At 33.8% G+C, this 15,986-nt stretch overlaps 1 protein-coding gene across 8 annotated transcripts in view; it reads right to left on the reverse strand.

Annotated features, from left to right (window-relative positions):
* Positions 1 to 15,986, reverse strand: part of MYO6 (myosin VI) — a 102,462-nt gene that overhangs the window by 46,948 nt on the left and 39,528 nt on the right. For all 8 annotated transcript variants that reach the window (XM_021553628.2, XM_021553621.2, XM_031504413.2 and 5 more), the window contains exons 4-10: positions 15,092 to 15,165; positions 12,981 to 13,110; positions 11,886 to 11,991; positions 9,953 to 10,008; positions 7,673 to 7,770; positions 5,697 to 5,861; positions 1,202 to 1,282 (exon numbers count right to left, since the gene is read on the reverse strand). In XM_021553628.2, coding sequence (XP_021409303.1) covers positions 1,202 to 1,282; positions 5,697 to 5,861; positions 7,673 to 7,770; positions 9,953 to 10,008; positions 11,886 to 11,991; positions 12,981 to 13,110; positions 15,092 to 15,165 — 710 coding nt within the window. The remainder of the gene's footprint in view (positions 1 to 1,201; positions 1,283 to 5,696; positions 5,862 to 7,672; positions 7,771 to 9,952; positions 10,009 to 11,885; positions 11,992 to 12,980; positions 13,111 to 15,091; positions 15,166 to 15,986) is intronic.

Genomic DNA, 15,986 nt, shown 5'->3' on the forward strand with positions numbered 1-15,986 from the left:
AACTGAGGCAAAATTCCCCAATGCTAGCCTATGTGCTTGACAAGAATGAAGTATGTATCAGCTTCCTACCTCACAGTGATGTCAATTAAGTATTTTTGTATCTGGCTCTTAACCATCCCTGATTATAAAAAACAGCCTACATTTAACAACAGAAATCAGGACTGCATGTTCAGTGTTACAATAACAGAACCACAAGAAATCCAGGGGCAGACTTGACAATGTTGACTTGGGGAAAGGAACTATCTATACAGTCTCTTGTAGTGAGCACGAGCTTCAAGACCAAGTTATGAAAGAGACAGCATGGCCACTTGGTGGAATGAGGCTCTAAAGTTATTGTTATATTTTTGTCAGATATATATGTAGCTTACCCTCCTACTGAATCACAAATATGGATTTGATTAATATTTGAAATACCTTCCAGCTACACAAATGTGAATTTCATACTTTGAGTAGATGAAAAATTTATTAGAGAACAGAGTAGAAGTTCAATTAAGTGTTTTAACAACTTCCAATTCACATATACTATTAATCCAGAACAAATTCTTTAGTATCCTCATGTGAACAGCTCAAAGGTTTAAGTTCTACAAATTCTGGTAATTCCAGTTCTAAAACATGTAAACATGGATGGAGCAAGAAGGTATAAATGTTTTGAAGCTTCAGACATTCATCCAGGAAATTCCATGCTCTGGCATAACTAGCAATTAATAGCAAGGGGAAAACACTTTTAAAGTTCACTGAGGAGTGAATATAGACATGGCTAGAAGTGAGGTTGCACTATTGATTTACAGAACAGTTTGGAGCATCATTTCAAAACTCCAGGTAGTAAAAATGTCTCCATAAAAAGTATTGCTTCTGACGTATTACTACCACTAAAGATTTTTTAAAAGAAAATCACAAAAGTATTAGATTTTTGTTTTCCACAGAAGACAAGTAGCATCATTAAGTGTTATGTTATTATAAGAATGAAAAGGGAACCATTTTATATACACTATTCCATTTGGGATTTTATGATGCATGTTAAAATGTATTTCTAGGACTGAACTCCAAAGGAGATTTCTGAATACAGCAGCTTTGAGAGTACCCTCTTAGACCTATAAAGATGTGCAAAATGAACATTTCATTCCACACTATAAAACTGTAATCACTTTCAACTCTATCTCCATTACTTAACAATATAAACTAACTAAAGATAAAAACATACCTCAGGACTCTTGCGATTTTGCAAAATCTGCTTGTCTGTTTCTTTGTTAGCAAAGAATCTGGTACAGCCTCGATTTAAATACTGTAACAATAAATAAGTGGAAATGCATAGTTAAAGATAGAAGTAAGAAAAATATATGCTTTTATTTAAGACTTTCCCTACACAGCTGGATTTAACTATTTGATACAGACAACATGGTAAGTGCTCATAATTAATTCCGCGGAAATATATTTATTTTCATCTACAAAATTAAAGAACTGCAACAGTACCAAATTTCTATTGAAAGCTTCTTGATTTTGATAACTAAAATACTTTTTGACACAATGGCATATTCATTGAACCACACAATATTTTCTTACTTTTTGATTCTACTAAACCTACTCAAGGAGTCCAGGATTACAGAAAAGACAACCAAAGTTAGGAATCAAAAGAATTAATTTTCTGGCCTGTATGTAATATGAAACTACTATTTTTTCCTCACCAAATATTTCTATAGGTAATAGGAGATATAGTGTATTAAAAAGCCTGACGAATATTTAAAGTTTACAGCATGGTCTAAACAGAAGCTTTATTTCAAATCTGGCTTCTGATATCCACCTCATGTTGTATAGTAATTTACAGTTCAGTAAATCAGACTGAATTTAGATTTAAATAATTACTGTTGCTTTCAGCAAAATGGGATCGTCAGCTTTTTCTTTTGTTCATCTGAATGTAAGAACTCTGTCCAAAAGCTTGGACAGAACCCTTTGTCTGAAGGAAGTGAACTGATTCTTTACTCTTTGATTGAACAAAGATGCTTTCTAATAGGTGAACACAGACAATTTTACTCTCTGATTAACATTTACATGCGAAATTCCAAAACCCAAAATATTCTTCAAAGCATTTCTAACAGCAGAAGAAAACTTGGTGACAAATTTAATATTAAAACAAAGTGACAACTGTTCAAAGATAGGTTGGTTTTTAACAAAGTACTGAAGTTTTCTTTATCAACCAGTAAGAATGCAAAGCACAGCATATTTTAAACACAATATATCCCTGTATTGCAGCATTAGTAACACAATCCCAGGAACTGGTGATGAGAAGTGAGAAAGGTCATACCTTTCAAAAAGAGAGCGTGGAAACTTATCTGACAGGTTGAGAATGTGAACCAGCATGGTATTAAATGATAACCTACATAAAATACATTTAATCACAAGATAATGGCTTTCATTTGAAAGCTAAAACCTTGAGTAAATTTATATTTAATAAATTAGGGAGAAGTTATGCTTTTAAACAGTCTCAAGTTATCATACAGTACATCTAAATATCACTGTACTTGGGGTTTGGTTTGTATGGTTTGCTTGACTTTTTTTTTAGTGAGGTGAAACACACCATCACAACTTCAGTGACCCAAACATAAGGCAATTTGACTTCTCTTCCTGAAATATAGATGAGAAAGAAGTTCAGCTTCTCAACCCCATCTGCTGTTCTCCAGGTACAGAATTACTCCAGGTACAGATTTACTGTGCAGCTTTACTTTCACAACCATGTAATTCAGTCCAAGGCACAAAGACCTACAAGGTTCAGGATTTCCTCATGACCTTCAATTTCTGAAAACTTCTGCAGGGCAACCTAAAGCACGAGCTCCCAGGACTGCACACTTTCATGTGGGTTGTGCTGGAGAATGGGTGTGTAAGAAACCTGCAGAACTGCAGGGCTATTTGCATAATCCTTGGCCAAGTAAATTCTTGCTTCCCTAGGGAACCTGCAGGGGAAGGATGAACTAATATAGAGGTCATGGCCATCAGTGTTGCTGCAGTCCAGAGGACAGGTCAGGCAGGTGCAGTGAATGCAGTGTCTTTGTTTACATGCCAAGAGCAATGTGTCCCTATGCCATGATGGCCAAATGGATGGGGAGGAGATTCCAGGGGATCACTTAAGTCAAAGGGAAGTAATCCCAAGAATTAAAGAGACTTAAGTTATCCTTTTTCTTTTAATAATGTTTTGCTTCTTTGAAAAAGAAGAAAAAAAAAAAAAACAAAAACATAAATTTGAGGTGGTCCTATTTCTAGCAAAGGGTACTTTAAAGAAACCAGGTTTGAGTCTAAGAACTCAAGCTGGCCCTACTTTGCACTTTGACTTCATAAGCCATAAGGCTCGAGACAAGGGGAGCCATAGAGCCAATGTAAAATTGTGACTTAAGGGATGAGCTTTTCTAAATAACAAGTTTGAGGTTTCTTATTAATATCTTTCTTATTAAAAAAATAGTACTGATAGGAAAATACTGATCAATCATCAAACTTTGCCTTGTGTAATATCACAGTCTATTATCAAAAGCTTGAAAGATGACATTTCTATGAATTCTGAACCACACATGCAGTCAACAAAACGTGGTAAAAAAAAGTGACACAAGTGTTCTTAGTCAGAACCATTTTATGATGAAAACTGAAGTAGCAAACAAGAACAAAGAACACAAAAATCATCTTGACAAAAGAAATACAAAATTAGGAGGAAAATTATCTTTTACAGTTTTGTTTTCCTAAAAATCTCTGATAAAGTGGTACTTGATGGAAATTCAGTGCAATATGGGTAATAAACTTTAAGAATATTTAAATTCATTTACAAGCTTACAAAGATGAAAATTATTCTAAGGTATTATTTGTTTGGTTTTTAATTAAAGATAGCCTACTTTAAGGGAGAGAAAAACACCGTGTTAAATTTGTTTAATTTAACATGCCAAGTGGACATTTCACATGCAAGGAACTCAGAATTCAAATACTAACTTACGGTAAAGCAATAAAATCCTTAATGGAAATTAATTAATTAATTATTTTTAATTAATTAATTAATTTAATTAATTAAAGTGCCTGCTATAGTCTTAGTAGAAGTCAGAAAAAAAGTCACCATGTGATAAGGCTGGTGTAACTACAAACTCTTTATACATGAAATATGCAAGAAAATGTCCTTTGTAAAAGAACTCAGGCTGTTAAGTACTGTCCTGCATCAGCTTGATTTTATGGTTTTAAGTCTGACCCTGACATGTACAACCTTGGGTTCTCTCATGAGCAGAATCCTTGATTTTTAAAAATCCCCAAGAGTGGGTAGGCAGCATATTCTAGAAATAAAATCTATTAACCTCAAGACATAAATTTTAATGGAAAAATGGCTGCACAATAAAAACATGTACTTGAAAAACTGTTCAACATTTTGGCTTTAAAACATACAAGAGAATACTGCATGGAATAACTGCAAAGTAAAAAATAAAGTTTTGAAAACTAGTTCCACATTTTATAAATATAAATGGTGTTGGGTGTTCTTAAGTATTGTGTTTGTTGGGTGTTTCGAAAGAAAAACTTTCCTTCTAGGGAATGGAAGCAGTTCTTCCTTAATAAGCATCAGAACATCAAGTTTCCATCACACAGGTGAGGACAAATAGACAAAATATAAAAAAAAACAAATTAAATATTTAAATAAATAATGTAAGATCTATGAAGATCCCTAGGAATGCCTTGAGAAAGTAAGGAGACTTGTCCTAGAGTACTGTCATGGGTTTTAGAGAGCAAGATCATCTTGGTGCTACAGTACAAATGTGCAATGTACACAATGTGGAAGTGCAGCTCTGTGCCCATTTCCTGGCTCATCCGTAAGGAGAGACTGACTTGGCCAAGCCAAGAGGCAGCAGCCGCCTGTCTGGTGACCAGTGCACCTTCCCCACAGCGAGTGCACTGATTTAGGTCTCGCCTGTGCAACCTCCCTTTTGCATAAAACGGGTAGGACATTTGCATATTTAAAGTTTCTAGCCCTCTGCTGAATTTTGATAGAACTGAGTACAAAAGAGAAAGCAACAGATAAGCACAGTCCAAGTTTTATTTAGAAATCCAAGTAGGAAAGTCAACCAACAAAGAAAACAGTCAGCACAATAACTTAATTCTTTGTTTGCAATGCTTCTCGTTTAAGATCAAGGAAGTTTAAAGAGATGACAGTCACTTAGTTAGTGTTCTTGTAATTCCACACTGTTGTACTACAAAACCCTTCAAAACCCAAGAGATTTGGTCTGCGTATTTTAGGAATACATAAAATTCCACTTCTGTGATGTTCTAAGCCAAATATAAGTCAAGGTATGGTGAGAGACAGAAACAAATTATAGAAACACAAGCAGAGAACTAACTGGTATTTACCAGGAGATTTGATTTGCACTGAAGAAATTCACACTTTACATCTCTGGAAGAGCCCATAACAACATTACTAACAGCTGGATATGCAACAGTACATTTTCTGGGAAAGCACAAGTTCCTCAATTTTAAGACAGAGAAAAAGTATAGGAATTCTTCCAGTAAAGAAAAGTGCGAAGTAACTTTATTCCAAGATCAAATAGATTTAACAAAAAGAAAATCTGGGATTTTTTACCAGTACAGAGTCTGTCAAAGATAATAGACAGAGATTTTAATGTGATATATATGAAAAATCCATATATGACAATATGTCAAGCTTTACAAATACTGACTCTGCTACTCACCCTAAAGTTGTCAGGAGAGCTTAAATATAGCTTTTCCCTAATGTCTTCTGGAGCGCCAGCACAAAGCCTGTAAAAGATATGATAATTCCTCTCTTCTTTGCCTTGCACACAGATCCTAGATTTCTCCAGAAGGTAGTGTGACACAAATCCACCAACCACTGAGTTCTAGGAAGAAGAAATATTTTTCTGATTATCTGAATATTTCTAGCATTATTTAAGATTCAGGTTTTCAATTTTCTTTTGCCTGATTGTGACTCATTCAATAGAAACTGCTCCAAAGAAAATTAAAAGCTATCTATACTTAATACATATTAAGCCTAGGAAAAAAAAACATTGCCTTTACCATTACTTCTCTCGCCAGCTCATGTATTGTATATACATACACTCTTCTTAAAAAGAAAAGTCTTCTTTACCCCAAAAAGCAGAAATACATAGCAGAACCTCAGGAGTTACAGTAAAGAGCATTGCTACAGCCATCCTTACACTTTTTGTATGACAGTGCTATTACAACCTTCTTTAGTTGCATTTCACTGAGACTCTTGTAAAATTAAAGGAAGGGTTAAAATTAGAGTACATATTTGGACAACATCTTAGGCAAATTAATTATGACAACATTTTATTTTCAACACTTGCACTTCTTTATTGAGAAGGAATTCTGACACAGATTTTTGAGAGCTATTTGTTATCTGGCCTACGATAAAATTCCCTGTGCCTAGAGAAATCTTAATAGCAAGGAAATTCCTGAACTTAATGCCATTACAGGAACTAAGAAGGATTAACTGAGACACAAATTTGATTGCAGTTATGCAGTCATTCCCTTATTCAGGAGATCTCAGTCTGTACTCATATCACTTTGAGAAACCAGACCTAAAAAGGTTACCACAAAGTGAGTTGTGATGCCTTGTCAAAAAGGGGCTCAAGTAAACAGGTTGATCTTGCAGTGGAAAGCTGAAACAAGCTTTGAAGCAGTTTCTGAAGATACTCAGAGGGCTATTTGCTTCAGCTGAAGTAATTCAACTGAAACACCACGTAAGTGTTGCTGGGTAGATGGACAGACATGAATCCATCATCAGATCATTAATTCATCATTTTAAGAAAAAATTTTGATCCTTTCAATAACTTTATTAAAGACAAACCAGACCAACAGATAAAGTCTCTCTCCCCACAAAGAAATTTGGTTATTTATTAGGTAAACTATTAACAAAAGCTCTGAAGTTAAATTACAAACCAAGTGATGAAAACTTTGGAAAAGACTGCAAGCTCAAGACCAGAAAAATGAGCTTTAAGTGTGCAGGAAAAGAAAGAAATTCTTGCAGTTGGTTTGTCCTCAGTCAGAAGGATGAGGAAGTATGTATGTAATCTCCAGAGAACATCAACAGGAGTCTTCAACTTGGACATACTGACCAACCATATGGCCATCCTTAATTGTGGAATGTCTGTATACATATACCACCCAAACAAAACTACACCTGAACAAAGAAAATTTTTCTTAAGATACACAGTTGAATAGTATTTCTATCTAAAAACCAATTCCTTTACTTCTGTCACACATAGATTACTATGTAATGTCCCAAAAATTCATACAAATACATTTAAAAAGTGTGAAGTCAAAATACACTTATGTCTAATACTTGACTTACACTTACTTGAGCATTAAAGGAATGGATGAATACCTAACGGCAAGTAAGTTAGTCTTCATATGAGAAGACTCACATATACCATGAAGAGACCCATTTGTAATCTTTTGTTGGTGGAAGCTATTTTCCTACTGAGTTACCACTGCCTTCCAGTAATGAGACAGTACAGTGTGGCTCTGGTTTTTCTTTCAAGGTGACACAACACAAATCGAATCTGTAAAGTAGGGCAGTGGCTATTTGCTGCAAGACTAGTAAGTCTGTTCACCATCCTGCCAGTCTAGCGTTTCCATTATATGGCAAAAAAGGCATCATTGGTTATCTGCAACAAAATTCCAGTACCTTTTCATTGAAGTGAATTTCAACAAATTTCCCAAAACGACTGCTGTTGTTGTTGCGAACAGTCTTTGCATTTCCAAAAGCTTCTAATAGAGGATTTGCTGTTTAAAAAAATTAATTTTTGTAGTGTTAAAATTCAGTCAGGAAACTACCAAAAAGAAAGAGAGAACAAATATAATTAATCAGGGAACTTATTTGGAATAAGGTTTGAAAATCAAAGGAAAAATATTACCTATTAGGAATAATATATTTTGCAAATTACAGTGGATATATTGTGGTGGAACATAAAATTAAGTACTTAAGTGTCTTGTAACACTGCAACGTACTTGAATCAATACTGCAAGAAATTCAGAGACATATACCAAAAGTTATTCAGTGATGTTCTTCTGTAGGAAGTGGGTAAATAACTGACACATAAACTACATGAGACAGCACAGAATTTGACACTTCCCAATTATTTATTATTTATGAAATCGAAACTACCCACTTATTCCATAGACAAAAATGCCACTTAAATGTCACACATGCAATGTACTAGACTGATTTGGAAATTAATAAATACAGTATTAGAAAAGTGTGTTGATTTCAAAAACCACTTAACACTGTCCTTTCAAATTAGGTCAATTAAGTGACTGACTGATTTTGTTTTTTACTGGCTGCTGCTTTTTCAGCATGTTAAAGCCCATACAGAAAGAGTGGCAGCAAACAATCTAATTCTCATATCCATATATGTATACACTCACACAAACATTGTGCACAGTTTAAGCAGTTTGAAACTGCTTATTAGTTATGAAATAGAAGGCCTCTGAAAGACTGCTTTTTATTAGCTTTGAAGATCAAAGAAAGATAGTTTACTAAATCACATGAACAATAAAACACTAAAAATATCTGAAGTACTGGAAACTAAGTGAGCAGAAACACAGATTTAAAACTTCACTGACAACCATTTAAATATCTGCTTCTACAAAAATTAAAGAATGAAGGAATGACATCAATGCTTGGATAAAATATGGATGATAATGTATCATGTAATAGGACATGAGAATTAACTTTTTGTGGTTTGGCTGTATTTTCATTTTTTTTAACAATTAAAGTTCATAAAAATGCAAATCTGACTTCTTACAAGATCTTTGATAACTGTTCAGGCATTTTATGTAATATGAAGTTTTAAAGAAAGGATTATGAATAAAACCAAATTGCACAAAGTCTTTCAGCTAGGCTGAAGGTTCCTCTAGTAAAAAATATGCCACAAGCATATTCATTACAATCATGCCTAAAAACCGTCAGAATTCATGCATCAGATGCTGTTCTAAATTAAAAAGCCCAAACGCTTTCAGGAATATCTACAAGTACAAATCAATTTGAGTCAGGTATTATCCAACTCTTGCCCACTTTCTGAGTTCCTTTAGCACACAGTGGACTTCACTAAGGAACTGGTTTAAGCAGACCTACAGCAACAAGAGATTTAAGCCTGCAATACTTCTCTTGAATATATAGTTCAAATTTGAAAACAGGAAAATGTAAAGCTAAAGTAAATTATTTTTTTAATGAAAAGACACAGAGTCAAGAAATTTCAAAATAAATTTATTCTATGCTATAGAGGACTAAAACTGATGTATGAGGAATTATTAGGTTAGCTGAGGGTTGTTTGCTCTTCATATATTTCTATTTTCTCAAAAAGCTATTTTCTGTTCAACTTGGAACTACATACAACATTGAAGAGGCTAAATGAGAAGGATCAAAAGTCTCTCTTAACCTTGTTTGGGAATCTCTTGTAAAGATAGATACAGTCAAAGTGCTGTTCTGAATTATATGATTTCTAACAAAAAAATAATATAACAGAAACATGATCCAGAAACATGAATAATTTAAAATAACTTCCCTATATTATGTGACTTTGAGAACTTGGTAGTGAGGAGGGGGAATTATATTTTCCTGGTACTAACAGATAGTAAGGAAAAAACAATCTTGTCCTTGCAGATTTTATGCAGTTTAAAATTCCATTTTGGGAACCACCTTGAGTACATTTTTCGTGTACAGTCCAATTCAAACATGCACATAAACATTTTCTAGATAAATGACTGCATGATACTATAATAAATAAAAATAAAGTAAATCACAAATAAGAAAAGTTTCAAAACCTAGGATCAAGATCAACTACCTGTAAATTATGCTTTAGGAAGTCTGATAGTATTTCTATGCTACTTTTATTCACTTGCTGGTGAGTCACATTTCTGACAAAAATAATTTGGAACCTTTATTTAATGAAAGAAACTTCAATACCTTCTACAATTCTATCATCAATATCTTGGCCACTGCCATAGGATTCTGTCAAATACCTGTAAAGTAAGACAAAAATATCAGTATCATTCATCTCATGTCAGGTTTCCTCACTTAAACAGGATTTAACATGGCTGTGCACAAATACTAAATAATTACTATAGGGAAAGCATTCTGATTTTAAGTTTCAAATACCTATGCACTTTGAAATAAACTTTATTTTAAACTTTAACTTTTCTTTTTTGTTAAAACAAAAATATTCTTTTGTTAAAACAAAAATGTTCTTGCACACTTCAAAGTTTTTTCAATACTCCAAGGCCTGCTAGAAATTTCTTTTCAACATGCATATGAAAATTACAGTTTAATAGAAATATAATCATACTATTACTGTATTGTCTGTATTTATTAATAATCTTATTTAATACATAAGGTTTTATGGCTATTTCCTGAATTTATGACTGTTGCTATACATACTGTTTCTGTATTCATAATTATCAGTGTTAATAAAAATCCACATGGAGATGGTGAGAATAAGAAATTAAAAGTATACAATTAAGGCAAGATTCAATTGAGCAATTGAAAAAACAAGTAGAAAATAAAATCACAATCTACTTGCTCCAAAGTTCCAGTCTTTTTAAATTTTTTTTTCCCTTCTCACAGGGCATGTTTTCTGGAAATTCACAGGTGAATCTGGACAAGTTAAAAACAGTTTTTTAAAATGGGGCTTTCCAAAAAACTTCAGAAGCACTAAAAGAGCTGTACTAGTACCTTTTACTTTCTAAACAAAGGTAAACTCTTCCAGCTTTTAAAACTCAGTTATGTTTTGTACATGGACTCTGTAGTGGAGGGTGGTGAGGAGAAGCAGCAATGATATTCGCCTGTTGTGTAATGCACTCTTCCTTTGCTGAGAAGTAGAAGAATTATCTCCTTTAAGAGTATCTCTTGTGAGATATTCTTCCAGTTCCTGCTGTCTTTTTCTGTTACTCTTATCAGGAATAGAGTCAAATGTCCCTTGTAAAAAATCATTACCAGCACCTAGGAGTAATTCTTACAGCTATCTATGAAAAGTTGCACAGGGGCAGCACAGAGCAGTATGAAGGACAGACAGGCAGTTGTGATGATTCTTCATGGGATGTGGAAAATAATACTGTACTGTAGAGAAATACTAGAAAATACATTATTTTAGGGAAAAGGGAATTAAATATTTGTAGAGGGAAACAAGTCCAAGGTGGGGCAAGAGACCATATTTACACTCCCCACACCGTGCTTCCCTGCATCATCAGGCCAAGTATAGCATAGGTGTATTTAAAGGAGCAGTTCTTTCTAGTTAGAGTGTTCCAGAGTGATAAAAAGCTGTTAAAAGATAATACAGATATGGAAGCAAGGCTGATCTATATCAGTAATATGGCTTCCATTTAATTTAATATCCTTGATTTAGTATTGGTCAGACATTAACATTAATAAATAAATAAATCCCACTATTCAGTCTTATTCAGTAAACTAGGCTAAAATATATTAAAGTTAAAAAGATACTCAAGCAAACTAAAAAAAATAAAAAAACCTTAAGGACAACACAGAAATACACATTTATGGCAAAAACATTGTCTTGCAATATACAGTTAAAATGTCTAGTTATGTTTTTTTATCAACCACAATATCAGATGTGCAATACCAAAATGACTGTATCATAAACCATAATAACTACATGATATCACTTCAACTGAGTTAAAGTTTCTGTGAGTATGTAGCTATTTCTGCACATTATCATGTCAGCATTTAACTCAATTTCTTGTAATAAAGTACACGTAGAAGCTAATACATGTCTTACTGAATTGTATGCTAAACCCACTGTGATCTTAGTTTGCTCTGCCTCTGTGTCAACCAAATGCACAAACACAAGAGATTCACGTGCTGACTTTGGTGCAAACATACAAACCTCAAAACAAATTTAGTGTTTTCTGTCTTGCCAGCTCCTGATTCTCCAGAGACTATGATGGATTGACTCATCTTAAGCACTTTCATGTCACGGAATGCTTTATCAGCTTAAAAAGAAAAATATGGTTAACATGACAAAAAATAATACTCAGCAAAATTGCAAGGATAAAGTTAAGCTACGATGTAGAAAAGTAAAATGTAACATTTTCAGGAATAGAAACTAAATCTTAACAATTGAAGATATAAACGTTAATTAAATTCTGTTTCCCTTTAATTTATACTACAGTTTTTATTCTTCTAACACTGACATGTAAGAACTTAAAGTCTTGAAAGCAAAGGCCTACTCAACTATATCCAGAAAAAGACAAAATAAAATCAACCATCTAGAGCTAAATCTTTTTAATTAAATGTATTTATGAAATAGTAATCAGTGTTTATTTTATATATTTTCAAAATGGAAACTTTCAGTTGTACTTTGCAGCAAGTAACATATAAGGAAACTTGGGAAAAAATCACTCTTGTTATGCAACAGGTACTCAAACGCCCCCAAATTTTTGATTTCAAAATAAAACACAAAATAGTGAGAAGGCTCTTAACATGCCAAAAATTGATTATAGTTTCCACTTATTGTTTATTTTCAAAAGTGACTGAAATCAGATTTAAGCCATAAAAAAGATTTCAATGTACTTTTTGTCTGTAACACAAGTATATAAAAGGAAACATTGTATATGCTCTGGCAACATAATTTAAGGCAAAGAAAATTACTACACTAAAAGACAGTGTCTGTGATTATCACACCTTTTTCACTTATAAAATTTGAATTACTTTATTTCTTTTTTAGTTTGATTTTTTATGGTTGCAAACTATATTTAAACTGCTTAGACTTAAAACACTAGAAGTGCAGAATAATCCTAGCAGAGTTGTCACAGTTGTTCATTTTCAAGTTCTTCAAAAAGATTTGCAATTTTAGCCATTAGTGGTTTTATTTTATAATAGTTCAAAATAAATTAATTACTGCTACAGGTGGCAACTTACAGATAACTCTGAAGTATTCAATCTTTGTTTTTTAAGAGACAAATACAGGCTCAATACATACCAATTGCAAAAACATGTGGTGGCAATGTTCCCAGTGATCTACCCTGGTACTTTTTAATAGTATCTGAAGAATAAAACTTGGGTATATCAAAGTATGGATTCACTGCAATAAGAATGTTGGCTACATAGGTCTGTGAAGAAAACAATGAAGAGCAAATTACTAGGCAGTATCCAAGCAAGTGGTTAACAGCAATTGCCTATTACTCTTGCAGACTATAAGCCTCCATGTAACAATTGCATTTATGATTCTCTCCAGCTAATGCAAACACAAAATATATATTTTTACAGTTCCTTTAATTATCTTCTCAGCATTTCTATGAAATGATCCTGGGAAAATTTCCTAACCATCGAGCTGTGGAGTATGTCCTGAATCTGACCTTTCTCACAATCTCCTTTTAAATATTTCCCATTGTCTGCATTCCTGAATCAAGGACAGGACGCCAGAACCTCCTGCTCAAAAGCGAATAAAGTAAGCTCATGGATAGCATAACACACTGTCCTCCAGTGAGGAGGATAGCTTTTCAATATCTAATGGAAGCAACTCAGCAGGAAGGACTGACAGGATCCTGCCTGGGAATGCATTCAAGCCAGGCAATAAAAGCATTCAGCCAAGAAAAAATTAGCTATAGCTGCTTCCACTGAGAGAAATACAGAATGCAAATGTTCTCTCACAGAGAAGGAACTTGAGAAGAATCTCAGACAAAGGCTGCTTTTTACCTTTCCACAGGACAAGGAAGACTGAAGAGAGGGGATTTTTTTAATGTTTCTGAAAGGAGCTTTTATAGTTTACTTATAATTGCCAGGTTACATACATGGAAGAAGAGGGGTCAGAATCAAATTAAAAATCAAATTTGCAGGAAAAGATCTGTAGAAAATGAGGTAAACCTTCACCTTGAATAACTTATTTGCTTTGTTTTTACTGAGAATGTCCCTAGACAACTGAAATTTCAAAACTATTGTGTAATACGTTAATAGAAGACTGGATCACACAATATATGACATTTCTTAAGTAGTTCTATTTTCAGCACTTATTTCACCAAAGGAAAACTAATATTAATTTTCCTTTTAATAACAAGATAAATATTGTTAACCAGGATTTTTAAAAAGGCATAAAACTGTTTACAGGGGAAATGTAACTAAATTATAAACTGAAAAAAAAAGGGTGTTTTTTTTTTTTCCTCAGAAAATACATGTGTTCTGGACAACATATTAATATTTTGTTTACAGTGAAGAAATGCTTTATGAATAAAAATACTATCCTACCCCATGATCATATTGACCCCCATGGAATAATGACTCCCAGTTCATATTCAGAATTTTACTTCCTTAAGGGGTTTTATTGTTTGGTTGGGTTTCTTTAAGGATTTTATTTCCAGAACAGCATTCAAATGGCCATTTTTATTTATTTATTTTAAAGCTGGTGCTTGATCTTGAGCCATAAAAAATTTAAAGCTATGCAAATTAACTGCAATAGAAGTAAACAATTATACTTTCTTTTTACATTTATATAAAAGAGTTTAGCTAAATTAATTTTATAATATATGCTAAAAGAAAATATGTGGAACTGTTTTGAATTATCCCTAGCCAGCTTTCTATTAGGAAAAAAAAAAAAAAGAAAGAAAGAAAACTCTTATCTTCTGTTTCACAGCTGTCAGTATCTGGGCAGATGGCAAGGACAAAATGTAATTTAGTCAGAATTCATTAAGTACAATTAGGCAATTTGATAGCAATATAAAAGATTAAGATGGACATCTGAGCTAGGAGGTGTTAAAGACGGCACCTGTTTGCTTCGTTCAAAAATAATGAAGAAAGAAAACCATCTTTGTTAAGACTGAAATAAGTTACCTGGAGAAACAGTTGTGATAAAAACTGTGCTATGGCGGCACACAAACAGTCATGTAGACAAAAACCTATTGCTCAGCTTGCTAAAAATCAGATGGGATTCCGTTCTAAAAGTATAATGTAAGAAAAAAAATGGCCAAAAAAGGCTACAACTTCAATCTTTCCATGTTAGCAGTTCTGTTATAGCGGAAAAAAACAGAAGTGGAAATACTTGGTGAATTTTTGAAAGGATATCTCTATTAGACTGGTTGTCATGACACACATACTTACGTAAATTCTGTCCTTACTGTACCGAACTTTGATATTGTGAAGGAGAGTGGCTTCATTTAAATACATCAGGGAACCTGCAAGTAAAGAACAATCACATACCATTAAGAGCTCAGGACTACCTTCAAGTACAGAGAAAAAACTAAATCTTGAATTAAGGAGAATTTTCTTCCCCTCTCTTTGTTTATAGTTTAATCCTATCATTTCTTCACACCGTCTTGAGACAGAAGTACTGACTCTATATACATTTTAAAAATGACAGACTTGCTGTTAACTGTACAACTGGAGTTACAGAAAGCTGCTGAACAAAGAATTGGGTTGCAGGAGCCTCAAATACAGGCTCTGCTCAGCACAAACTCCTTTAACCAGCCTGTCAGTCAAACATGGTGCATCTGCCTTCACACCGACCTCTAAGCACAGAAACTGCTGCCTACCAAAATCGCTGCCAATGAACTATTTCCTCCCTTCCAGTTCCCCTCTCCAATCTCAGCCCCTGTGTCCCCAGGGTAATGCCACCCAACTGACAATTGGAGTAACAGCTGGCTTCTGGTGATTTTTTAATTGATTAATAGAAACATCTAATCTGAATCGGGAGGCAGCAACAGCAGTATCACAATACCAGGCACTACCCTTCCCTGCTTCAATTCTGAATTTTGTGAGTACTCTGCCTCCTCATTGAAGCTGTTAGGGGAAAAAAATGCTAACACACCAATTTTTCTCCTTTGTTCTTTAACATAAAGCACCTAACCCTGAGATTGGCTCAGTTGGTTATGGGCTAATCTTCATTTAAGAGCTGGACTCAATGATCCTGGTGGGTCCTTTCCCGATCAGAACATTCTGATGTGATTCTGTAACTGCTGAAATGTTACAGGGTGGTCGCACCCACAGAAAGCTTCAG

This window comes from Lonchura striata, chromosome 3 (assembly GCF_046129695.1).
Source record: "Lonchura striata isolate bLonStr1 chromosome 3, bLonStr1.mat, whole genome shotgun sequence".
In the NCBI taxonomy this organism is placed as follows: Eukaryota; Metazoa; Chordata; class Aves; order Passeriformes; family Estrildidae; genus Lonchura; species Lonchura striata.